Raw genomic sequence first — 27,660 nt, 5'->3', positions numbered from 1 at the left:
CCTGAGATATATTTTCAAGGGATTATTTACAAATACAAATATATAAGGACCAGACAAAATTAAGCCAAAGCCATTATTAAGTGATTTACTTCATCTCCTAGACTTTGTAAATTTGAGCAGGTATGTATTTAATATATCTGTTGTTTCTAGTCCAAAAAAGTCAAAGGTAACACACCTAGATATTTTCAAAATTTTTATGCATATGCACTCAGAACAGAGAACCAGAAACATTTATAAAGATTTTGTGAAAAACAGTAACAAAGGTCTCCTTTGACAATAGAGTGAAAAACCAGAAATATTAATCACCTTTTAAGAAGGGAAATCGACTTTACTTTAAGGGAACTTTTAATTTTAATTGAAAATATTTTTAATTCAGGTACTATGAAAATTATCCTTTTCTGCTGATAGAAAAGCTAAAGGATAAAGAATATATCTAAACAAAGAACAGATTTCTAGGCTAATCCAGTTGAGGTGAAGGCCGTAATACTGAATTGACTATGCTTGGTTCTCTAGCATAAATAACACTTATTTTTGTTTGTATTTTCATGCCATTCAAGAAAAAAAGGTAAGATTTTCTTGTCAAATTGTTTTACTACAGAACCTGCCTTATTCACTTGAAATGTAAACCTCCATGTCTATAGAAGTCAAATTTGCGAGGCACATATTTTTAATATTCTAGAAGATGTTAAGGACTTTATTTCTCCCCCAGCTTTATTGAGATATAACTGATATATAACACTGTTTAAGTTTAAGCCATACAACATGTTGATTTGGTATATGTATATACTGTAATATAATTAACCACCACTGCATTAGCTAACAACTCCAACACGTCACATAATTACCACTTCTTTTTTGTAACGAGAACATTTAAGATCTACTTTCTTAGTGACTTTCACATATATAATACAATCTTGTTAACTGTAGTCACCACAGTGTACATTAGATCCCCAGAACTTATTCATATTACAACTAGACATATGAACCCTTTGACCACCATCTCTCCATCTCCCCCACCCCCATGTCCCTGGTAACCACCAATCTACTCTCTATTTCTATGAATTTGGCTTTCTTAGATTTCAGATGTAAGTGAGATCATACAGTATTTGTTTTTCTCTGACTTATTTCACTTAGCATAATGCCCCCAAGGCCATCCATGTTTTTTGCAAATGGCAGGATTTCCTTCTTTCTCATGGCTAAATAATATTCCATTATATGGAGCACATCTTTTTTATTCATCCATTGATGGACACTTAAATTGTTTTCGTATCTTGGCTACCGTGAATAATGCTACAAAAAACATGGGAGTGCAGATATTTCCTTGAGATCCTGTTTTCACTTCCTTGGAATGTATACCCACAAGTAGGGTTGCTAGATTATATGGTAGTTCTATTTTTAAGTTTTTGAGGAACCTCCATATTTTCTTCCATAGGGGCTATACCAATTTACATTCCTACCAATAATGTACAAGGGTTGTGTAGCATATTTTTGATAACTGCAGAAAATACACCCAATATAAGAGACTAATAGCTCATTAATTTACATTCTTATATGTAAGTGAGCTTAAAATAAACAAAAACTGTACAACCTCTGTTGCTTTGATATTGCTGTTACCATTTCTGATTCCTGCTTTAACTGTTTCTGTTAGGCCTTATTAGAAGGTCTCTAAGCCAAAAAGACAAAGTTGAATTCTTCTACAAGTTCATAATTTTCCCTGGAGGATTAGGCTTTCCAAAGTTGGTAAAATGAACGAAATATTCCAGTCTGACCCAGATGAAAGGTCAAAAATGCTGAGATGCCTCCAAAACCCTAAAAATGGTCCCCAGGCAGACTTGACAATCAGGGAATCTTCATTATGCAAGAGAGAGCCTGGACGTAGAGTGGAATACTAAGAAGAGCCTCTTTCTCTCCCTAGGACGATGGGTCTCAAACGCTAGTGTGCATCAGAATCTGCTGGAGGGCTTGTTAAAGCACATATTGTTGGGCCTTATTCCCAGAGCTTTTGCTTTAGTAAGTCTGAGATGAGGCCTAAAATTCTGCATTTCTAAGAAGTTCCCAAGTGATGCTGATACTCTTGGTCTAGGGAACATATTCGGAGAACCTTTGCTCTATTTTCCATTTATTAAGGCAAATTCTTGAGTACTTGTCAGTCATCCAATTTCCTTTTGTGTAAATCCATGAAAACAGAGTGCAGGGTGGCCTAGAAAAGGTCCACCCAAGCAAAGTGGGGCCAAGTAAAGTGAGGAGGGTAACCAAGCAAGGGGGTGGCCCTGGGAGGAACATTAGAGCCTAAGAAAGGCAAGGAGAGCATTTACATGGAGAGGAAGCCTGGTACGGGTGTGTTGGAGCCCCCACGGAAGACGTTCATGAGCAGGGTGCAATCTAACATGGGGAGTTACAGCCTGAGCAGGGTGAGAAGGGCATCCACATAAGGCGGGGGTGGGTGGGTGGGGGGACAGCAGAAATCGCAGACTTGTACATACAAAGGGATTGATCAAATAAGTTAAGGATCCAGATTTCTCAATGTCAGAGAAGGGAGTTATAATAATGGAATGAGAGAAAACTGGAATGAAGCCTGAAGTACTGGATTGCAAGTGGAAATAATGGTGTAGAGTCAGAGTTTTCAGGTACATAGTTAGAAACAGAGTTGCAAATGTGCGTATGGCTGTGGATGTGGCATACTCCCAAGTTCTGTCTGCTGAGAAGGCCTACAGGTAATGATACCTCCGTGGTGAGCACATCTACTACACAGATCTTGGTTTCTACATAGCATTTTCTACTAAAAGGAACCAGGAGTACAAAAAGAGCCTGAATATCTTACTGTTTCAAAAGCAAGTTATGCCCAAGACTAATGGGAACATCCAAAGGACACAGAAACCACCTTGAAGGAGCTCCCAAAGATCAAAAAAGGGATAATTTGAACATTAAAATAAATAGTGATTGTAGCAAAATAGAGTACTGAATAAAATAGGAAAGCATGAGTCCATATAGGTAAAAATGAAATAAATTGAGACTGATTAGGCATGGGATGTTTACATAATTTCAAAGTAGCTCCCTACAAAACTCTTATTAGTTGCAAAGAGGAATAGAGCAACTTTGCAAGGAGAACCTGGCAGGAACGACCCTATTCCAAATATCAAAGTGGGTATCACCAGTAATGAAACAAATCAAAATCATACTCCCTCAACAGAATGGATACAATGGGAAAAATACAGAATCATCTCTATGATATATTCTGGTCAAAAATGTATACCCTAAATCTACTTATGAGGAATCACCAAAACCATCAGACAAACTCAAATTGAGAGACATTCTAGTGAATAACTAGCGCACAATTTTCCAAAGTATCAAGCTTATAAAAGTCAAGAAAGACCGGGAAGCTGCTCCAGACTGAAGGTGGCGGCTCAAGAGAGAACTGAACACAGTACATGGCTCGGGGATCATCTTTAAAAAAAATTCTTTTAAATAAATGAACAAATATTCCTCCTTGAAATTTTGCAGAAAAGGATTGGCTTTTTGGAGTGGTTTTGATATAACCCTACATGGTAATGAAATCATTCTAGCAGATGATTTCTCTGGGTCTTTTCTAGTTTACCCATTCTACCCTTTTTACTATCTACCTGCCCATCTATCCTTCAGAGTGCACTTAATAGAATTTGAGCATGTACAGCTCAGAACTTGACTGGACAGGCGAAGAACCATATGCTTAAAAAAAAAAAAAAAAAAAAAAGATGAGTCTAAGGAAAGCTATTTTACACTATAAATCTTATTTTATTTTTTTTAATTAATTTTATTTTATTATGTTAGTCACCATATATTACATCATTAGTTTTTGATGTAGTGTTCCATGGTTCATTGTTTGCATATAACACCCAGTGCTCCATGCAGAACGTGCCCTCCTTAATACCCATCACCAGGCTAACCCATCCTTCCACCCGCCTCCCCTCTAGAACCCTCAGTTTGTTTTTCAGAGTCCATAGTCTCTCATGGTTTGTCTCCCGCTCCGATTTCCCCCCCTTTCATTTCTCCCTTCCTACTATCTTCTTTTTTTTTTTTTTTAAAGATTTTATTTATTTGACAGAGAGAGCGAGAGAGCACAAGCAGGGGGAGCAGTAGAAGGAGAGGGAGAAGCAGGCTTCCCACTGAGCAAGGAGCCCGATGCGGGGTTCGATCCCAGGACCCTGGGATCATGACCTGAGCCGAAGGCAGATGCTTAACCGACTGAGCCACCCAGGCGCCCCACCTACTATCTTCTTTTTATAAATTTTATTTTAATAGTAAGAAGGCAAGTCTTCAAAATCTACACCTGGACACAAAATGGCCTCCCATTTTCAGTCAAGTCTTCCACAAAAGGGGCTAATATGTATGGTCTACATGGTCTTTCTGCCACATGATTTCGCTTCAACCAAGAAGTAATAAGAAACTAAGATTTATGGACACTGGGGAGGGTATGTGTTCTGGTAAGCGCTGTGAATTGTGCAAGACTGTTGAATCTCAGATCTGTACCTCTGAAACAAATAATGCAATATATGTTAAGAAAGAAAAAAAGAAGAAGAAGAATGTAGCAGGAGGGGAAGAATGAAGGGGGGGAAATCGGAGGGGGAGAAGAACCATGAGAGACAATGGACTCTGAAAAACAAACTGAGGGTTCTAGAGGGGAGGGGGTTGGGAGGATGGGTTAGCCTGGTGATGGGTATTGAGGAGGGCACGTTCTGCATGGAGCACTGGGTGTTATGCACAAACAATGAATCATGGAACACTATATCTAAAACTAATGATGTAATGTATGGGGATTAACATAACAATAAAAAATTAAAAAAAAAAAGCAGCACCAAAAAAAAAAAAAAAAAAAAAAAAAGAAACTAAGATTTAAATGGGTTTTTAAAGTTAAGTATTAACAAAGCCATCTGGTGTAAAATAGGAGTCATCTTTTTGCTTCTTATAATGCCTAGCAGAGTGATGACAAGTTGTAAATGTACATCCAAAGTACCGTAAAGAGCAAAACAGAGACATATATGCTCTGTAGACACAAACACTCCCTGCCTACCTCCTCCCTCATAAATACTCCAACTGGCTGAGACAACTAATGGTTCAGTATAGCTGAGTAAAACGCATGACAATAGCTGTCTGCCCTAATCTCGTTTTTAAAAAACATTTAAGTCTTACCAGGGCTGAAGCAAGCTTTGATTTGGCTCAAAGCACTGACTCCTAGTAAGTTTGAAAAGCCTCACAAAGAAAATCCCTGAAAGAGGATCAGTGAAAAAAGTATTATCTGTTAGAAGCCATAAGAAATGACTTCCCTTATCCTAAGAATTCAAAGCTCGGCTTAGAACTAGAGTATTAGAGTATCAATCTTACCATTAGCACTAGGGATTCTGAATTTTATTCATAAAACATAATGCAAAAGACATCCTATCAGGGGCTCCTGGGTGGCTCAATTGGTTAAGCAACTGCCTTCGGCTCAGGTCATGATCCTGGAGTCCCTGGATCGAGTCCAGCATCGGGCTCCCTGCTCGGCAGGGACTCTGCTTCTCCCTCTGACCCTCCCCCCTCTCATGTGCTCTCTCTCATTCTCTCTCTCTCAAATAAATAAATAAAATCTTAAAAAAAAAAAAAAAAAGACATCCTATCAGCTTTCCTTTTTAAACGAAATGGGCAATGTTCATCCTGAGTAAAAAAATACCGAGTTTCACTGGACATATGTATTCATTCCAACCACTCAGAGCCCGGCCCAGGGGGGCACAAGTATATTGTGAAGTATCCCAAGAATAAACAAAATATGCATTAAAAACAGGCACATTACTTACTTTGTCATTGTTAAAAGAGAGTACAATGACTTTTAAATGTTTCTAGTTAAAATAAAAACAACAAAAAACCCCACTAAACTTGGGGGTTAAAAGAAAACCAAACTATTCCTCACTTGGTAAATTGGAACCTGATAAATTCCTTTAGTTGGACTTTATTACATTTTCCTTTGAATTTTAAAAGTGCACCATTAGATTACTGTTAATTTTAGTAGGTATGATATCAATATTACATTTATGTTTTTAAAGTCCTTATCTGTTAAGATATATACCTAAGTACTTATGAGTGAAATGATAGGTCTTAAATTTTTATTTAGTACTTGAGCAAAAAAAATTTGGAGGAGAAATGGAACAAGAAAAGCAAGAGACTGAGAGTTATTGAAGCTAGGTGATGAGTACATGGAAATTCATGGTACTGTTCTAGTTTTGTGTGTGTTTGATAATTTCCATAATAAAAGAGTTTTTAATATGTCTATTATTAAAGCCTTCAGTTATAATTATGGCAGTGCCACAATAAATTCTGGTTTGGATTTAAGTCCTTTCTATTCAAAACACTGGTTTAGAAACCTAACTCTATCCCTGATGCTCTAATCACCTAGTACTATAATCAGATATTTAATAGCTACCATCAACCTCACATATAACATTAATCAATTTTCAACCACATTCAGATACACCATGGGGCAAACATTTAGTAAAAGTTAGACATAGGGCTTGTAGAGTAAGTTGGTCCTATTTCCTAACGCCCATGCTATAAACAATCCATTATAAATGCATTACATTTCAATTTCTAGATTATCGTTCTCGGAGACACATTTTTCTTTATCTCCTCCTCAACATGAAAAATGAAGAAAACAAGTACCAAGTAAATCATCACTCAACAATGGCAAAATCAAGCTCATTGAATTTTGCTTTAAAATCAATAGGAATTACACGACCTAAATTTCTAATTTCTAATCTAACCAAAGCACAAAAACCTAGTCATATGTTTTTTTTGCCAGTCTGAGGAAGGGAATCCTTCTTCAACACTAACAGTTGGGAACAAGGAAGAGAAGGTGATAAATAAAATAGGAGACAATCTCTTTCCAGCGCCCCATCCTCAATCGCTCCCACTTATCCTCCTGTTCACCAAACACAGCTGTCAAAAACCCCAATAAACAACAAACTTTCTTCACAAGGTGGGGGTCACAGTGTAAAAAAAGGAGAAGAGTTAGGATGTTCATATAAAGCACTGCTGTATGTGTCTGTTTACAAGTCTGTGTTCCCCAACCAGCCAGAGAGACTCTCCAGGGTGGGGACAGGTTCTCACTACAGTTGACCTTTAAACAATGCAAGGCTTGGGGGCACCAACCTCAGACAGTCAAAAACCCACATATAACTTTGGACTCCCCAAAATACTTAACTACTAATAGCCTACTGTTTACTGGAAACCTTACCAATGATATAAACAGTCGATTAACATATTTTGTATGGTTGTATTATATGCTGTATTCTTAAAGTAAAGTAGAGAAAAGGTTATTACAAAAACCACGAGGAGGAGAAAACACACTTACGATACTGTACTATAAAAAAATCCACACATAAGTTGACACGCACAGTTCAAACCCGTGTTGTTCAAGGGTCCGCTGCAGACCAGCACGTGCACTGAGCCTCCACAAGCAGGTGCTCAGCATTTACGGACCAGACGCATGAATGAACTTAAAGGAAAATAAAATCTCCAAAAAGATGAGAGGGAAATGGAAAAAAGCTCTGTATAAAAACAGAAAGACAGAAAATGGCAACAAAGTTGTAAAACACTGCAGATACAAAGAAGTCTGTTTCAATCAGTCAATCATTAGAAATATTTCTGGAGTTCCTGGAGGCTCCACTCAGGCTCAAGGTAGATAATGAAATTAACAGTTGTAACAGTTAAATCTTTATGAACTTTTAGCTTATATTATTTTCCTTCTGGAATAATCTTTCTCCTTTATCTCAATTATTGCCTGTTTGCTTGTTCCTTGTTCATCCATTCACCCCTTTCTATATACACTGAATACCTTTACTGTGCTGGGGATACAATGATGAATAAAATAACTAGTCACTACCTTTAAGATACTAAGTCTAGTAGGGGAAATAAATATATAAGTGAATAAAGACCATAAAATGTCAAAAGATTAAGATCTGTATGGGACAGAACGAGGTACAAAGATTAAATGGTCTGCTTTATCTGGGAGTCAGGATATGTGTCACAGAGTTGGGCCTAGAAAACTGAGAACAGCTGGACAAAGGGAGGCACTAGAAAGCCCCCATGGAATGACTGGTTTGTGGGGGAATCAGTGGGAAGTGGGATGTATGGGAAGTGGGGTGTACGCTGGAGAAGAGCCAGCTCCTGAAGGGCCTTCTTAGGGCACAGTAAGGGGCTCAAGCTTCCAGATCCCATGAATTAGGAAGCCACTGAAGGATTTTAAACAAATGAATTTCATCTCTGGTGGGAACTTGGAGAATGACTAAGCAACCAGAAAAGAATAGAGAGGTGAGAAAAAGTGTTAAGAAGCAGAAAATGGACAGGAGTTGGTCACAGAGTAGATGTGAGCGATGCCTAGACCAGCTCCTAAGTTTTTGGCCTGGATGGTACCATTCTTTAAAAAAGGAAGTGAGGGATCATGCCAGCCTCTCGGGTCTCAACTAGGCCGGGTGACGCTCCAGAATGGGAGACAAGCCAATTTGGGAGCAGATTGGATCCAGCTTCATTCAACATTACTACCAGTTATTTGATAACGACAGAACCCAACTAGGCACAATTTATATTGATGCATCATGCCTTACGTGGGAAGGACAGCAGTTCCAGGGGAAAGCTACCATTGTGGAGAAGTTGTCTAGCCTTCCGTTCCAGAAAATCCAGCACAGCATCACAGCACAGGACCATCAGCCCACGCCAGATAGCTGCATCATCAGCATGGCTGTGGGCCAGCTCAAGGTTGATGAAGACCCCATCATGGGGTTCCACCAGATGTTCCTATTAAAGAACATCAACGATGCTTGGGTTTGCACCAATGACATGTTCAGGCTTGCCCTGCACAATTTTGGCTGACCTCCACCCAGCCAGGGTTTCCTCCTCCCTCCTCTTCCTGATACTATTCACACTCCTCCAGATGCCCCAAATATCATACACAAATGAGCAGGGCCGCGGCGGGAGCGGGCACAGTGTGCTGCTACCGAGGTATTGTGCATGATGTTTGGATGCTAGACTAGTTGCATCTGACAGGAGAAGTTTGTGTTGTACCAGCGCATGCCTTGGAAAGATTTAAGTAATGTAAAAGGTTGTCTTGTTTTTTGTTTTTTTTTAATCTACTGACAAGTTGCTCTAGTAACCCAAAGAAGTGAAGGAGAAAGCACCTGCCTCACCGCCCAGATACTGATTTGTTTGGATGTTTCAATGCCTCATGATACAATAAAATCATAAAATTTTCTTAACAACAACAACAAAAAGTAAGTGAGGAAGAAGAGTAGGTTTGGAGGATAAGGTCAGTTTTACAGTTTGGATTTTAAACCACGTCATTCTACTACTTAAAATATTATTAAATAAGAAAAAATATTTCTGAAATTCACATTTTAAAGGAGAAAAATCATAAAATCATCTGAAGAGATGCACAAAAGCAACTGATAAAAATTAAACACCTATTAATAATTTATTTTAAAAATCTAGCAAATTAGTAATAGAAAAGACTGTTTTAAACCCAGAAAAAGCTATCAATCTAAAACCTAGAGCAAGCATAACATTTAATGGTGAAACCTTAACAACATTCCCTTTAAAACCAGGAACAGGACAAGGATGCTTGTTATTATGGTTCTTTTAACAGTTATTGTTGAAGTTCTCACTGATGAAATAGATGAGAGAAAATAATGAATAGGAAGTTTAGAAATTAGAGAGGAAGGCCAAAAAAAAAAAAAAAAATCCTGTTATTTACAGATAATTAATAGTTTAATTAGAGATACCTAAAATAATCTATGGATAAAGGAATAAAACCATTTAGAGACTTTTACAAGTTTGTTAAATACAAGGTCAATTTATAAAATCAGTAGATGTCTATACACTAGCGACAACCAATTAAAAAAATGTAAGTAGAAACGAAGCCCATTCCTTCTTGCCATAAAAACTATAAGATCTCTGGAAATAAAACTAACAAAAAGCCTCTGTGAGAAAAAGATTTTAGTTTTGTTAAAGAACATAAAAGAAGACCTAAATAAAACAGATGGAAAGACTCCCAATAGCATTGATAACATCGATTCTTCCAAGATTCATTTACAAATTCAACACAATTCCATTCAATATCCCAAAGGATTTGTTCATATAAGCCTTGATACGTTGATCCAAAAAATTCATACTGAAGGTAAAGGACCAAGAATAGTCAAACAAACATTAAACAAATATAAAAGAGGAGACATTTGTCCTCCTAGATATCAAAGATTAATAGTAAGTTTTGCTAACAAACTGTCATATCAGCTCAAGGACAGACACATAGACCAACAGAACAGAATTAATGAGCGCAGAGACAGGCCCATGTATATATGGGATTTGGTATAAAACCAAGGTGGTGTTATTACAAATCGATAATGAAAGGATGGCTATTAGTGGAGAAGAGACAATGGCTATCAAAAAGAGGAAAAGAGGGGCGCCTGGGTGGCTCAGTTGGTTAAGTGTCTGCCTCCGGCTCAGGTCGTGATCCCAGGGTCCTGGGATAGAGCCCCACATCGGGCTCCCTGCTCAGCGGGGAGCCTGCCCCTCCCTCTGCCTACCGCTCCCCCTGCTTGTGCTTGCTCGCTCGCTCGCTCTCTCTCTCTGTCAAATAAATAAATAAAATCTTAAAAAAGAGAAGAGGAAAAGAATTAGGTCCCCTCACACTATCAAAGAAATAATTAGCATAGATGAACTGAGTACCTAAATGAGAAAAGCAAGTATTTTGAAAATTTTACATATAAAACACTATCATCTCTGTGAAAATCGACAAAAATCAGTTTTTAAAAAGTGCCTGGCACTCAGTAAATAGTTAATTAATATTAACCACAATCTTCATCATCATCATCATCTATGATCTCTGGGTAAGGAAGCAATCTAAATAAGAGACCAGAAGCACAAATCATAAAATAAAAATAGAAACCAAATGCTATGGCCTACAAGGCCCTGCTCCATCGGGCTCTCTTTTCCCCAGCAGTTTCCTCTCAGGTCTCCTCAGGCTCACCTAACTTCAGTCTAGACTAGTCTCCAGGCACCAGTCGAGCACCTGCCTCACCCCAACGGCTGTCTCCTCCCCCTGCAACTCTCCCTTCCATACAGCCACGCGGATCACTCTCTTGCCCCAGTCAAGTCTTTGCTCAAATGGACCTTTTCAGAAATCGACCCTAACCAACCCACTTAACACTGTGCCCCCCCCAGTACTCTGATCCTCCTGACTTGCGTTCTCCATATTACCCACCATCTTCTTTTTTTTTTTTTTTTTTTTTAAAGATTTATTTATTTATTTATTTGACAGAGAGACACAGCGAGAGAGAGAACACAAGCAGGGGGAGTGGGAGAGGGAGAAGCAGGCTTCCCGCTGAGCAGGGAGCCTGATGCGGGGCTTGATCCCAGGACCCTGGGATCATGACCTGAGCCGAAGGCAGACGCTTAACGACTGAGCCACCCAGGCGCCCCCCCACCATCTTCTAATACACTATATAGTTTTACTCAGTGCATTTACTGCCTGTCTTCAAGTAAATGTAAGTTCTTTGAGAGCAGCGACTTTTGCCTCTTTTATTTACTATCATATTCCCAGAGTATAAAAGTGCCCAGTAGAGTACTCAATAAATATTTATTGAATGAATAAGTGAATGAAGATTGATAAATCTAACTCATCAAAATTAGAAATTTCAGGGGCGCCTGGGTGGCTCAGTTGGTTAAGCGACTGCCTTCGGCTCAGGTCATGATCCTGCAGTCCCGGGATCGAGTCCCACATCGGGCTCCCTGCTCAGCAGGGAGTCTGCTTCTCCCTCTGACTCTCCTCCCTCTCATGCTTTCTGTCTCTCATTCTCTCTCGCAAATAAATAAAATCTTAAAAAAAAAAAAAATTAGAAATTCTGGCAAACAGCAACACACCATAAACAAAGTTCATAGATAAGAAAAAACTGAAAGATATGTGTAACAAATATAACCAGTAAAGGATTAATATACAAATACCAATATAAACCAGTAGAAAAAAGACAATCCATTATGAAAATGAGCCAGTCCGTTGAGGGCCTTAAGGGTAAAGACTTAGGTTTCCCCAAAGAGAAAGATTTCTCCTCAAGACTGCAATGTAAGAAATCCTGCTCAAGTTTTTAGCTTGTTGCCCTTCAAGACTTAGAGTCAAGCCTGCAATATTAACTCTGGCCTCAATTTTCAGCCTGCCAGCCTGCCCTATAGATTTCAGACTTGCCAGCCTCAACAATCATGTGAGTCAATTCCTTAAAATAAATAAATCTCTTGGGGCGCCTGGCTGGCTCAGTCGGTGGAGAACACGACTCTTGATCTTGGGGTTGTGAGTTCAAGCCCTACATTGGGTACGGAGATTACTTAAAAATGAAATCTTAAAAAAAAAACAAAAAACAAAAAACAAAAATAAATCTCTCTCTCTCTCTCTCTTGTTTTCTCTATAAATCTGATTGGTTTTATTTCTCTGGAGAACCCTGACTAATACAATATACTCCAAGTGCTTAGAACAGCACCCAGTACATAGTAAGTGCCACAGACTGATACCTCTTACATAATATATCAAAAGTATTAAAAAGTTAATGGTATGAATATGTATCAATTGGGGAGGGCAGAAAACTATGGAGGAAGGGAGTATAAAGTGAGTGAAGGTAAATGAATTTTAAACTATATTTGCATTGTTTAATTTCTTAAAAACATGATCTCAAATAAATATGGCAAAATATTAATATTTATTCATTTGGGCACAAATACATGGGTGTTTATTCCATAATTCTGTTTCTGAAATAGTTCATAAAGAAAAATAAGGATTTTTTTTAAGTTTGCAGAAAAAGTTGAGACAAGCATAACCTCTTCATTTGTAGAGTTTGTCTTTAAGGGAAGGGGAGAAAGAGAGATAGTACTAGTATGAGGGGGCTCAAGAACTTCCTGACCAGTTTTTCTTAATTTGAGAAAGAAAATATGCGTCACTAGAAGAGTAGTTGAAACTGTTGTGCTAACTGAGATTACCGGTTGGTGCACGGCCCTGGGGGAGGCAGGCAGGGATCAGACTGGGAGCAAGGTTGAAAGGATTAATGTTGAACAACAAGAGAACAAGTCTTTTTCTGAGCCTGGAGAAAATAAAGTATGTTAGGAGTAGAAAAATGTAGCCAGGCAGCATCTGATTACCCTAGATTTTTGGGGAAGCAGGAAGCAAAGTCATCCTTGAGAGCTCCCCTTAAATGCCATTTTTTTCCCAAAAAGCCCTACCTCCTGATTCTGCAATGAGAAATGCTCTCTCCTCTTTTCCAGAGTCCCAGAGTCTTTTGTACCTTTCTTATGAAACTAACTGGACTGTCCTGTAATTTCAAAGTGAACCTCTTACAAGTCTTAGGTACCTCTGACCTGGAGCGTGATGATAGCTCAGTCATGTTTGCAACGCCCAGTGAAACCACTTGTAAGTTTTGACTAAATACCTTTTTCTTTTCTTCTTTTTAAAAAAGATTTTTTTTTTTTTAAGTAATCTCTACAGCCAATGTGGGGCTCGAACCTACAACCCCAAGATCGAGAGTCACATGCTCCACCAACTGAGCCAGCCAGGGGCCCCTTGACTAAATACTTTTCTGATTAAAACTTAAAGGTGACCAAGTGTACCACTATGCAGCAGACTTCTAATTCTTTGTTTATGTAGAATATACTCAAATGATTAACATATTATGTAATCTGACTACATATCATTTATCCAGACATTGCACTAAGGGTAAAACTGGGAAGGTTCTGGAACCTTGGAATCATGCAGAATTTAGCACTGTGAAAATTGTGGGCTTTTTAAAACTTGCCATTGTCTTTGAGAAAATAGTCACCTATTCAATAAAGGCTCCATACGTACTTCCCATATTTTTAACTATTACCTAATAAACATTCAGTGACTACCTGCTGTGCTTTCCTCAAACCGATCAGCCTTAAAGGTGATTTCAGTTGTTTCTAATACCCAAATCCCCAGGAGGCAATGGCAATGATAAGGACTAGCGTCTGCTGCCTCTTTCCTGGGTACCATGTGCTGTAGAAGCAAATAAAATGATTTACCTTATTTTGTTCCCATAACTCTACAGACATTGTCTATTATTGCCCACATTTTACAGAACAGGAAACAAGGTTAAGCTGATTTGCCACACAGCTGGTAAGTGGCATAGAAAGGCTCTGAATCCAGACAGAGCCCATACTTCTAACCACTACCATGAATTCCTTTACCAGAAAACGGAAAGTTTTGGTATACTGGAGACATGAATAATATGCGTATGTTCCGGTTTTAGGAATAATGTTGTCATTTGCTTTTTTAGCTGGAGGAGGCCAATAGTATCTCACAAAATGATCAACCTCCTGGTCCTTATTTAGAAATATTTCTCTCCCAACACATGAGTAGGTTATGTTCTTAAACTCCCTGGTGAAAAAGAAGTGCTGGGAAAGAATGCTGCTATCGGAAGGGCATGTCAGAAGAAATAATTTTAAAAATTGAAGGGCAGAGTAAATACAACAAAACAACATGCAAGTATTGAAAATAAATGTCTTTCTCGTATTGATTTCAATGGTGTTTCAACTGTGGGGCTTAGAGGGAAAAGGGACCCACAATATCTAAATCTGAAATTCAGTTTAATGGACATTTAGTGCCCACCTGCAACAAGTATTGCTTTACATTTTACTAACCAGAGGATTTTCAAAAGGATTCATCTTTAGGAAGCTCACCGTGGAGGCATGATTTATATATATAAAACAAGACAAAAAAATTTAGATATGATGGGTTATGGATCATGGAATAAATGCTCTCTTGATGAAGTCTAATTTCCAGCGTTTTTGAACAGTTCTTAGGAGCTGATAACTAGCTGTTAAGACCAGAGATTTTCATGTTGATTTCTGGATTACTTTGAAATAATCTTAATTAAACCTTGACCTTTGCAGAAAATAATGCCCTTAGGAGCTATTAATGCTTACATCTCAAAAAAGGGAAGAACTCTTAATTTTATCTCATAGGTAACAGCATGCCTGAGAGACGGTATTTTTACCTTGAAGAATTCTACTTATTACATTCCTCAGCAAGTGATAATGGCAAGAGTTTGTAAAATCATATAAAAACAGATGAAACTAATATAACTAGAGAAGAAATACATTATTATGGATTTTGTTGACAATGTCTCTGTAAGGGACAGGACGATCTGAAAGGCAGCCTGAAAGTAGGCTGATAAAAACACATCACCACAAGAAAAAAACCTGTAACTATGTGTGGTTGATGGATGTTAACTAAGCATATTGTGGGGAGCATTTCACAATACATACATAGACCAAATCATTATGTGGTACCACACCTAAAATGAACACTGTTATATACCAAAACTATTTCAGTTAAGAAAAGGACAGAGTGACAAATTAAAAACAACAAAAGCATACATTAATATCATATCATTGGGGTAATAGTAGTCTGCGAAGGGCTGCCATAACACGATACCACAGACTGGGTGGCTTAACCAACAGAAATGTATTTCTCACAGTTCTGGAGACTGGAAGTCTGAGATCAAGGTGTCAATAGGGTTGTTTCTCTTGAGGCCTCACTCCTTGGTCTATAGATGGCCACCTTCTCCCTGTGTCTTCACATGCTCTTCACTCTGGGCCTCTCTGTGTCCTAATCTCCTCCTCTTCTAAGAACATCTATCATATCAGGGTGCCTGGGTCACACAGTTGGTGAAACGTCCAACTTAGTTTCAGCTCAGGTCATGATCTCAGGGTCTTGCGATGGAGCCTCGAGTCAGCCTCATGCTCAACGTGGAGTCTGCTTGAGTTTCTCTCTCCCTCTGTCCCTTCCTACCCCCTCCACGCTGGCACTCTCTCTCTCTCTCTCCCTCTCTCTCTCAAATAAATAAATAAATCTTAAACAAAACAAAACAAAACAAAACCAACCACAAACATCTATCATATCGGATTAGGGCCCATTCCAATGACTGCATATAACCTTAATTACCTTTTTTAAAGATCCTGTCTCCAAATACAGCGATATTCTGAGGCACTAGGGTTTAGGACTTCAACATCTGCATTGGGGAGGGAGAACACAATTCAGCCCATAACAGTGGTTAAAGCCACAAATTTTGGCGTTAGATCTGTTTTGAGTCACAGGCTCAGCCACTTACCAGCATTATGACCTAGACAAGTTGCTTAACCTCACTAAGCCTTGATTTCTGCTTAAGATTGTTGTAAAGAATAAAAGATAATCCACAAAAGCACTTATGGAACAACATCTACCATCTAGTACACACTCAAGAAATTACTGTTTTATTGTCTGGTAGCCTCAAGTAAACTTTCTTTTCTTCTTTTTTTTTTTTTCTTTTAAGATTTTATTTATTTGTTTGAGTGAGAGAGAGCACAAGCCAGGGGAGGAGCGGAGGAAGAGGGAGAAGCAGGTTCTCCACTGAGCAGGGAGCCCAATGTAGGACTCGATCCCAGGACCCTGGGATCATAACCTGAGCCAAAGGCAGAGCTTAACCGACTGAGCCACCCAGGTGCCCCTCACGTAAATTTTTATAACTCTACTTACTTGACACTTAACATTTTTCATGTATTTGGTTTTAGAACTAATTCTTAAATTTTTTATTCTACTACAATCTTTCAATCATCTCATAAGCTAAAACCTGCTCTGGGAACACACTAACTCCTGTGCCCTGAGCCACCACGTTACACACCCAGGTCACCATGCTGTGAGGAAGCCCGAATGATATCGAGAATCCAAAGCAAGTATTTTATTCAACAATCCCAGCTGAGCCCTATCTTTTGAGACATTCCATTCCAGGCACCTGACACAAGAGTGAAGAACTTTCATATAATTCTGGCCCTTAGTCTTTCCAAGTCACCTGCGGCTGTTTGAGCCTTTCCAAATGAGGCCTCAGAATACTATGGAGCAGAGATAAGCCATGCCCACTAGGCCCCGTCTGAATTCTTCACACACACCATCTGAAAGCGTAATGGTCCTTGTTTTAAGATACTATGTTTTAGAGTGGTTGGCAATAGATACACTAGAACCATGGATTATAGAAAATCGAAACTACAGAATCATAGAGACATAGAGACTATAGAGAATATATAACACAGTATAATATATACATCATAGATAGCAAGAGCTAGAGAAGCACAGAAGCAAAGAAGACTGTAGAAAGCATATAATCAACCTCCTGGTTTTGGGTTTTTTTTTAAGATTTTTATTTATTTATTTGAGAGAGAGAAAGAGAGCATGGGGGGGAGGGTCAGAGGGAGAAGCAGACACCCCGCTGAGCAGGGAGCCCGATGCGGGACTCAATCCCGGGACTTCAGGATCATGACCTGAGCCGAAGGCAGTCGCTTAACCAACTGAGCCACCCAGGCGCCCAACCTCCTGGTTTTAAAGGTGAAGAAACTGAGGCCAGTCCAGTTATGTGATGAGTGACAAATCTGGGACTCATATTTAAGTCTCTTCACTTTCAGTCCTGAGCTTTTTTTTTTTTTAAGATTTTATTTATTTATTTGAGAGATAGAGAGCATGAGCTGGGAGAAGAGCAGAGGAAGAGGGAGAAGCAGATTCCCCACTGAGCAGGGAGCCCGACGTGGGGCTTGATCCCAGGACCCCGGGATCATGACCTGAGCCAAAGGCAGATGCTTAACTGACTGAGCCACCCAGGCGCCCCAGTCCTGGGCTCTTTCAAAAACACAATTACTTCATAATACAGTTCTGTATTATAAAAGCCTCTTAGCATCTCTTGCTATTATTCAAACTTCAACATTTCAGGATATTCTACATGTTCTCTGAGGCCAAACATCATTATATTTCTGGATATAGACAAATTACCCTACTATCCCTGGCACATGACAGGTACTCAATAATTGTTTTAAGTAAAGAGTTACCAAAATAAGACAGCTAAAAAAAAAATGTAAAATGATGCAGCTTAGGGGCGCCTGGGTGGCTCAGTTGGTTAAGTGGCTGCCTTTGGCTCAGGTCATGATCCCGGGGTCCTGGGATCGAGCCCCGCATTGGGCTCCCTGCTCAGCGGGAAGCCTGCTTCTCCCTCTCCCTCTGCCTGCCTCTCTGCCTACTTGTGCTCTCTATCTCTCTGTCAAATAAACAAATAAAATCTTAAAAAAAAAAAAAAAAAAAAAAAAAAAAAAAAAAAATGATGCAGCTTAGTCTTCAGTGGTTGTGTTTGAAAAACAGAAACAGCATTTTTAGTTTTGGAGCAAAATTTTTTAAGACATAAAACATGATTACTTCCCCCACCACCAATAATTAATTTCTGGTAATCTCACTGAGGACAACCTTCACAATCCCCAAACAGTGCCTCAAATGTAGCTGCTCAGTGTTCATCTTCTGAGAGGTACATAAATTTAACTACGCATAATATAAATATAATTGGAGGTATCATGGCTAATTGCCTCTAACTATGCATTTGCCCCTTGTTTTTTAGGAATACATTTTTAAGCCAGGTGCATGGCCTTCAGCTAAAATTATGCTTCCTAGCCTTCTTTGCATCTAGGTATGGCCAGTGACAAGTTTTGGCAATTGGTATGTGAAACTTCCTTCAAAGAGGTATGCTCTCCCTTTCCAATTTTCACCCTTCCCTCCAACTAGAATATAGACCTAGAAAATGTGGTCGTGAGTATATTTAACCATGAACATGAGGGCAACATCCCTAAAGACGGTAGAACAACAGGACCGGAATCCTGAGTCTGCCTTCCTGACCTCAACATAGCCATCACAGTCAATTTGGACTGCATACACTCAAACTGATACTGAAGAGGAAAATGAAGATCTTCCTTATTTAAGCCACTGTCTCTTTAGATCTCTTTGTTAACCTGTACTTTAATATAACAAATACTACATTTTTGTGACCATAATTTTTTTTCCCAGTTTTGGCCCTTTTGTCTTCTGGACTTACACGTGGTCTGTGAATTTAAAAGTTCAGCTCCTGTATCCCAATTTTCAGTGATATTTAAGTATTATGAGGTCATTTCAGGTCCCATCATTGACTGGATTGGATGACAAAGCAAGAAGGTAAGTTCAGATATATTACTGTGAAAGTCTTAAAAATCTAGCCAGGTGAGGATAGTTATACGTTATATAGTTATATACCAGATCAATGGTATAGAATTGAGAGTCCAGAAATAAACATGTACCTTTATGGACAATTATTTTTTGACAAGATGCCAAGTGTATCCAATAGTATTTTCAATAAATGGTGCCAGGATAATCAGATATTGCTATGCAAAAAATGTATGTAGACATCTATTTCACCATGGCAAAAAAAAAAAAAAGAATGGATGACAGACCTAAATATAAGAGCTAAAACTAAAAAATGTTTGAAAGAAAACCTAGGAGAAAATTGCTATGACTTAGATTAAGCAAAGATTTCTTAGCTAGGACACCAAAAGCACAATCTATAAAAGAAAAAAAAATTGGTAAATTGAAAACTTTTGCTCTTCAAAAGACATCATTAATTCTATGAATGGGTCTGCATTCAATTAAAGAGACAACCAGAAAAAAAAAAGAAATCATTAAGAAAGTAAAAAAGAAAATCTTACAGATTATAAGAAAGCATTTATGAATCATTTATCTGATAAAGGACTTGTACCCAGAACATAATAAAGAACTATCATGACTCAACAAGAAGACAAATAACCTAATCAAAAAATGGGCAAAGGCTTTGAACAGACATTTTACCAAAGAAGATATACAAATGGCTGATAAGTACCTGAAAAACTGTTCAACATCAATGAGAATGTAAATAAAAACTTCATATGAGATATTATCATATACCCACTAGAATGGTTATCATGAAAAAGACTAGTATCATCCAGGGCTGTTGAGGAGAAGGACAAACTGGAATCCTTGTATACTGGTGGTGGAAATGTAAAATGTTGGAGCCACTTTGGAAAAATTCGGCAGTTTCTTTAAAAATTAAACATAAGCTTACTATACAACTCAGCAATTCTACTCCTAGGCATCCACCCAAGAAAAATGAAAACGTATGTTCACACAAAAACTTGTATGGAAATGTTCATAGAAATATTATTCATAGTAGCTAAACACTGGAAACAAGAAAAAAAATCCACCAACTAGTGAACAGATACACAGAATGTGAATATCCACATAGTGGAATAGTACTGTGCAACAAAAAGGAACAAAGAGCTGGTAAGTGTAACAGCAGAGACTGACCTCAAAATCCTCATGCTAAGTGAAAGAAGCCAGGTACAAAAGACGATTCATTATATGACTTCATGTATATGAAAACTTCCAGAGAATGCAAATGTATAAAAACAAAAAGTGGATTACAGGTGACTGGGTCTGGGGATAAGATGGGGACTGACTGCAGATGAGGATGAGGGAGTTTCCTGGGGTAACAGAAATGCTCTAAAACTGGATGTGGTAATGGATGCACAACTCTATCTTACTCTTCCTGAATTTCAACTGGGTTCCTGCATACCCATCTAAGGATCTTTCCCAGCCTTCCCTGCAGCTTGTGGGGACATATGACTAAGTCTGGATACAAGCAGAGGTGATGTATGCCACTTTGTACTAGTGCCCTTAAAAGGGAAGGGGTGTGTCCTCCCCTTCCTTTCTCCTTTTGGCAGGGAGATGGCAAGAGCTCAAACAACTCCTTGGACCCAGAGACGGAAGCAGCTTGTGAGGATGGCAGAGCTGTCCTACTGGCCTTGGACCTTTCAACCCTGGACTGTATGTGAGAAAACCACTGGATTTTAGGATAATACAATGACATTATAGAAAATGAAGAGTGGAGTTCACCACTCAGCATTTGTTAACTATGAAGTATCTTAAGCAGCAGCTATCTTTATGAACTGTTTGCAGACCAGCAGTAAGAATGTTCTTATCTAATTACAGAAAAAATTATGCAACAACTTCTGTTAGTTTTCAATATTTAAGATCTGCTGTAGACAATATACTGGGAAATCTATCCTGGACACTAGTATATATCTGAAGTGTTTGTATTGAAAGAATGTTCCAGAAGTTACTGAAGCTTTGTAACTTGCTTCTTTAGGTGTTAAGACTTATTTTCTGAAACAATGAATTGCTAGTATTTTTCATTTCATACAACCACTGGCATTAAAGTAGTGCTAAGTTAAGTCTGTTCTTTTTCTTTTTCCTATAGTTCTCCAATGAATCTTTAAGATAGTTAAACAGTACAAAAAACCTTTTGTGGACAGCTCATTTATATAAAGAAGGTAGGTATTTACTTACCTGCCACCTGACTTAAAATAGAACCCCGACAGTGCTGAAAATCAGAAGGCAGTGCCCTTTCCTCCATTATAAAAGTTCCAGGGTTAAGCTTTGTAAAATTTCCACCAACTAAGGGTTTGGTAAACATAGCTACCTTATCAGGAAGATTGTATCACAAAAACAGGTATGTTGTTCTACAGGCAAGACAAGAGAAACTGCCTGTCCTAATTGATAGTCCACGGGACAAACCTTCTACCTCTAGAAACACAAAGTTTAGTACTGTTAACTTACTCACATGGCAAAGACGTGCAAGTCAAAACCTCTGGGGAATCAATCAAAATCCTTGCACAGTTATATGGTTTTATCTTGTAAATAAGCACATAGAGTGGTCTATGAATGGGCACCTCTACTTAGAGACAACAGTGCAGTCTGTGTCTTATATAATAGAGACGTAAGCTTTCACACAGTGCTAGGCAATAATTAAACTGGGTGATTGCATGGCTTACTGGGTATACCAGATGACAATGGAGATGACAGCAATAAAAAGTTGTGCCATTAAAACGGCACAGATTTCAATTATTTTCACTAAGACTATCAACACCTGAAATAAATGTGTTAAATGAATCTTTTTCCGAAAATCTAGCAGAGACCGGAATTCACAGATAATTTCAACTAACTAGCAGGCCTCGTCTCTCAGATTGACATGTATTTTCCATAAGAAATAAATTTACCTGATTCGACACAGTTGGCACTGTCCCAAACAGATTCAGTTTGCATCGTCTCATCTGCACTTGTTTTTAACTTGCTTAAGTCATAAGGCATTTCTAGTTGTGGGTGTGTTCTTTTCTGAGAATACTGAAACTTCTTGTGATCAAAGACCATGTATTGGCTTTTTTGATATCTCTTGTAGTAAGGAATGGTACACCCTTGCCACTTATTAATGCACAGTCTCAGCTTAAATAAGGATCAAACAAGTACCTTATCCTTTGGGCATATCTTTGAGTTACTTTTCCAGGAAAATGGATGTGAGCTGATCTATCCATATTCTCTTGCCTGGTCCCTTTTTTTTTTTTTTTTTTTTTTAAGATTTTATGTATTTGCGAGAGAGAGAATGAGAGACAGAGAGCATGAGAGGAAGGAGGGTCAGAGGGAGAAGCAGACTCCCCGCCGAGCAGGGAGCCCGATGTGGGACTCGATCCCGGGACTCCAGGATCATGACCCGAGCCGAAGGCAGTCGCTTAACCAACTGAGCCACCCAGGCGCCCCATTGCCTGGTCCCTTTTGTGAGATAAATCTGAGAGGCCATTGGCAGAGAAAAAGAGTAAAATCTACTGAACAGAATACAATCATCTGTCTCATGTGGCTACGGAACATATGGCTAGTATTTCATTAACACCTGCCAGCCATGGACAATGCCATTGACCAATTTTTTATGCTTTTTATTTTATCAAACAATGAGTTTGTAAAGCATAAATGCTTACCCAACTCAATTTATACTTCAAATTTCCAAAGGTAAAAATCAAATCTTATTTACTCATTTGACCTACCAAGCAAAAACAAGACTGCCAAGGGTGGGAGCTACTGTGAAGATCAATGCCAGAAACAGTTTAGCAATAGGAGCAAGTTTTCGAACTAAGCAGGGCTTTTTGTATTACTCCAAGGCTAGTCAGCAAGGCCCTGAAGCTCTAAGGAGAAAACTGGGGTATCCGGAATAAAACAGGATTTGCTCTAGGAGTAGTTTAAAAACCACTGTCTCCAGGGCCCTCTATATCTCCATTCTACACCATCAAGGCCAACACAGCCTGACGTGTGGAAGCAGGAAGGATCTCTTACTGCTCAGTCATGTGTCTCTATATATGATTACAAGAACCAGAGAGATAGCAAGGGAGCTTTGATTTGTATAACAATAAATGATGATTCAATTATATAACAGGAGTATGTGAATGGGCTATTTTCAACATCTTGGAATCTAATAAGACAGATGATGTCATTACTAAGCAGAGAGTATGCTCAAAGAATTTATTGCCAGCCTTATAAGCATATTCTCAGATTTTTATAAACATTAATTTAAAAATCTCAAGATTTCCTTTCTATAAAGGATAGGACCCTTCTTCATAGAAAGATAAAGCTTAGAGAGAAGATAACAAAACTACTCAACTCATACAAATTTGCCTTCAATTTGGCTATTGTATTATTCTGCATGTACTAAGCTGAACAGTTTGCGTTCACTGTTAAATCACAGAAAGTTTTTTTTTTTTTCCTTAAGTAGGCTCTACACCCAGTGTGGAGCCCAACACGGGGCCTGAACTCAGGACCCTGAGATCGAGACCTGAGCTCAGATCAAGAGTTGGACACTTAACCAAATGAGCCACCCAGGCACCCCAGGTTTGTTTTCTTTTTTTTTTTTTTAAAGATTTTATTTATTTATTTGACAGAGAGAGACAGCGAGAGCAGGAACACAAGCAGGGGGAGTGGGAGAGGGAGAAGCAGGCTTCCCGCTGAGCAGGGAGCCCAATGCGGAACTCGATCCCAGGACCCTGGGATCATGACCTGAGCCGAAGGCAGACGCTTAACGACTGAGCCACCCAGGCACCCCCCCAGGTTTGTTTTCTTAAATAGATGTTTTCAGGGGCTCCTGGGTGGCTCAGTCATTAAGCGTCTGCCTTTAGCTCAGGTCATGATCCGAGTCCTGGGATCGAGCCCCGCGTCGGCTCCCTGCTAAGCGGGGAGCCTGTTTCTCCCTCTGCCTGCTGCTCCCCCTGCTTATGTTCTCTCTCTTTCTATCAAATAAATAAATAAAAATCTTAAAAAAAATAGATGTTTTCATGAATTTTATGGTGCCTTATCATGTAAAAAGTATCTTTGAGACAGGCAACAAAAAAATAAGCTGGACTTCATCAAAATAAAAAAACTTGTGTGCAAAAGACTTATCAAGAAAATCAAAAGATAATCTACAGAATGAGAGAAAATATTTCCATAGCATGAATCTGAAAGGGGCTTGATATCCAGAATATGCAAAGAACTCCTATAACTCAATAACAAGACAAACAATCCAGTTAAAAAAAAAATGGGCAAAGGGCTTGAGTAGACATTTCTCTCAAAAAGATATACAAATGGTTAGGAAGCACATGAAAATTGTTCAACATCATGAGCCATTAAGGAAATGCAAATCAGAACCATAATGATATACCACTTCACGCTTACTAGGATAGTCAGAATAAAAGAAAAAAAACCACAGAAAATAATTGTTAGTTAGGTGGTAGGGAAATTAGAACTTTCACACACTGCTGGTGAGAAATGTACTGTCAATGTAAAATGGCTCAGTTACTATGGAAAACAGCACAGCGGGTCCTCAGTAAGTTCAATACAGAAGTAGAGTATGAACAAGCAATTCAACTTCTAGGTAAGCACCAAGCATAACTGAAAACAAGGACGCAGATACTTTTACATCCGTGTTCACTGCAGCATTATTCACAATAGTCAAAAGGTGGAAACAATCCATGTGTCTAACAATAGATAAACGGATACACAACATGTGGTATACACACAAGATCAATGTGTTCAGCCATAAGAAGGAATGAAGGTCTGACACAGGCTACAACATGGATGAACCTTCAAAACTTCATACTACGTGAAATAAGCCAGACACAAAAGGACAAATATTGTATGAGTCTACTTACATGAAATAACTAGAATAGGCAAATTCACAGAGACGGAAAATAGACTAGAGGTTATCAGGGGTTAGGAGAAATGAGGGAAATAGGAAAGATCCGCTTAGTAACAGAGTTTCTGTGGGGGTAGGGAGGAAATGGGGGTAAAAAAGTTCTGGAAATAAAGAGGTGAATATAATTAATGCTGTGGAATTGTACAGTTAAAAATTGTTAAAAAGGCAAATTTTATGTTTTATATATCTTATCACAATAAAAAAATACCTTAAAAAAATACCATGAGGTACCACTTCATACCCACAAGGATGGCTAGAATTTAAACAAAACACAGAAAATAACAAGTGTTGATGAGGATATGGAGAAACTGGAACCCTCATACATTGCTATTGGTGATGTAAAATGTTCAACTGTTGTGGAAAACAGTTTGGCAGTTCCTCAAAAAGTTAAACATAGAATGATCTATGTTTATGATCACATGACCCTATGATCCCATAATTCAACTCCTATGTATACACCAAAGACAAAGGAAAACAGGCACTCGTACAAGTATATGCACACACACATTCACAGCAGCGCTATTTACTATTCACAATGGCCAAAAGGTGGAAACAGCCCAAATGTCTAACAAGAGATGAACAGATAGACACACTGTGATATATGCACACAGTGGAATAGTATTCAGCCATAAAAAGGGATGAAGTACTGATATGTGCTACGCTGTGGATGAACCTTCAAAATGTTATGGTAAGTAAGAGAAGCAAAATACAAAAGGTCACATATTATATGATTCTATTTATATGAAATATCCAGAATAGAGTCCACAGGCAGAGGCAGATTTGGTGGTTGCCAGGGGTTAGGAAGAAAAAGGAAAATGGGGAGAAACTGTCTAATGGATAAGGGGTTTTACTTTGGAGGGATGAAAATGTTCTGGAACTAGACAGAGGTGATGGTTGCATGACATTGTGAAGGTACTAAATATCACTGAATTGTTCACTTTAAAATGGTCAATTTTACAGAGAATAGAATGATTATCAGGGCCTACAGGAAATGGGAAGATGGAAATGGGCAAAGGGTACAAAATATCAGTTATATGACGATTAAGTTTAGAGACCTAATTAATGTACAGCCTGGTGACTACAGTTATAATAATATATACTTGAAATTTGCTAGGAGAGTAGATCTCAAAGTGTTCTCACACCCCCACAAAACGACAGGTAACTAGGAGAGGTGATGGATATGTCAAGTCAAGATACCAAGAAGCTTAAATTGCTTTTCTTTTTCAGACAGGTATTAAATTATCCTTCAGATCAATTATGTGTTCATCAAAACATGAAGTGAATTAAGATTCCAAAATAAAACTCTTAATTATATGGGCAAAGGGCTTGAGTAGACATTTCTCTCAAAAGAGATACAAATGGTTAAGAAGCACCTGAAAATTGTTCAACATCATGAGCCGTATAATTTAACTTTCTGTCTGATGCTCAGATTTCCTCAGTAATATCCCTAAAGTGACTACATATGGTTTAACATATTTAGTAATTTACTGGAACATCTCCAGGCATTCAGAGGAATTCACTAATTTTGTGGTGAACAGCTCTAATTGTTAGTTTAGTTTTCCCCAATACTGAGGTGAAATGTGTATCTCTAGCAGCCTGTACTCATTAACCACGATTCTGCCCTTCTGTTCCAACTTCCACAAACAATCCTGCTCAGGAATCTGAAGACCATTCCTGTACCTCCAATATTCCCCTCCCCCAACAAGTACAATTTCCCTTGTGGTCAGTTTTATCAGCCTGAACCCTCCATTCAGCTATATTCCCAGGGTTTTAGTACCATGGTGTCCATGATTATGATCTTCTTGTTCGTATTCTGCACTTAAAGTTCTTCCCATAGTACATCTACAGTTCCTTTACGATGACAAAATGATTTTTAAAAAACCTCTATCATAGGAGTCATCAGAGTACTTTCTCTAAAACACTAAAATATGCTTCATGACAAAATCTATATTCCAATCTGAAAAGAAAAATAACAGCAGAATAGATGAGAAATACTTCTTTCTAGGATTCTTAAACTCACATTAGTGATCTTCGATCTGAAAGGGCTGATCCAAATCTCCTACTTTAAAGATCAAAAGATTCACAACTAGAAAGGTCAGAGGAATTGCCAAGTTTAAGTCACGGCCTAGTGTTGCCCTTTGTGTCAAGTCCAATTTCCTTAACATGGTCTGGTTCCTACAATCTTCCCCAGGCTCATTTCAGGCTCTTCCCTGCTCCCCTCACCTACATTCTATCTATTATATTTAAGTTCTTCTTTTGCTCACCTCCAAGACTTAAATATTCTTCCTCCTCTTCCCGCAATACTTTCCCCCTTACCCTCATTCTCTTCAGTGGCCTGAATCCTATTTGTCTTTTAGGTCTTCTCTGAACCCTAACTTGGATTAGTTCTCCCTATCTGTTCCCATAGAACCTAGGACCCCTAATTTAAATCAGGTTTCCCTATATGTCCCTATAGGACCCAGGACTCCCTCTCTTCACAAAACTCATAACCTTTTTTTGGTGATTATTTGTTTAATACTTATCTTGCCTGCTAGACTGTAAACCCTGTGAAAGTAGGGACCACATTTATCTTGGTCTCTTCTGTAGCCTTAACGCAAACACATTATTGTGCACGGACTATGCAGCAAATATACAATTTTGCAAAGGCTTAGATTAGCTTGTAATTGCTAAAAATTTTTATTAAAATGCCATTAACTTGCTACACTAC

At 38.5% G+C, this 27,660-nt stretch overlaps 2 protein-coding genes across 6 annotated transcripts in view; one reads left to right on the top strand and one right to left on the bottom strand.

Moving 5' to 3' along the window:
- Positions 1 to 27,660, bottom strand: part of RABGAP1L (RAB GTPase activating protein 1 like) — a 782,624-nt gene that overhangs the window by 54,612 nt on the left and 700,352 nt on the right. The window lies entirely within an intron of this gene.
- Positions 5,590 to 9,420, top strand: LOC116625081 (nuclear transport factor 2-like). The gene has a single exon (XM_032393382.1). It carries the CDS (start codon positions 8,491 to 8,493, stop codon positions 8,872 to 8,874), a length of 384 nt encoding a protein of 127 aa, XP_032249273.1. The 5' UTR covers positions 5,590 to 8,490; the 3' UTR covers positions 8,875 to 9,420.

Source organism: Phoca vitulina, unplaced genomic scaffold (assembly GCF_004348235.1).
Source record: "Phoca vitulina isolate PV1807 unplaced genomic scaffold, GSC_HSeal_1.0 scaffold73, whole genome shotgun sequence".
Lineage (NCBI taxonomy): Eukaryota > Metazoa > Chordata > Mammalia > Carnivora > Phocidae > Phoca > Phoca vitulina.
This window is presented reverse-complemented; position numbering and strand designations above follow the sequence as displayed.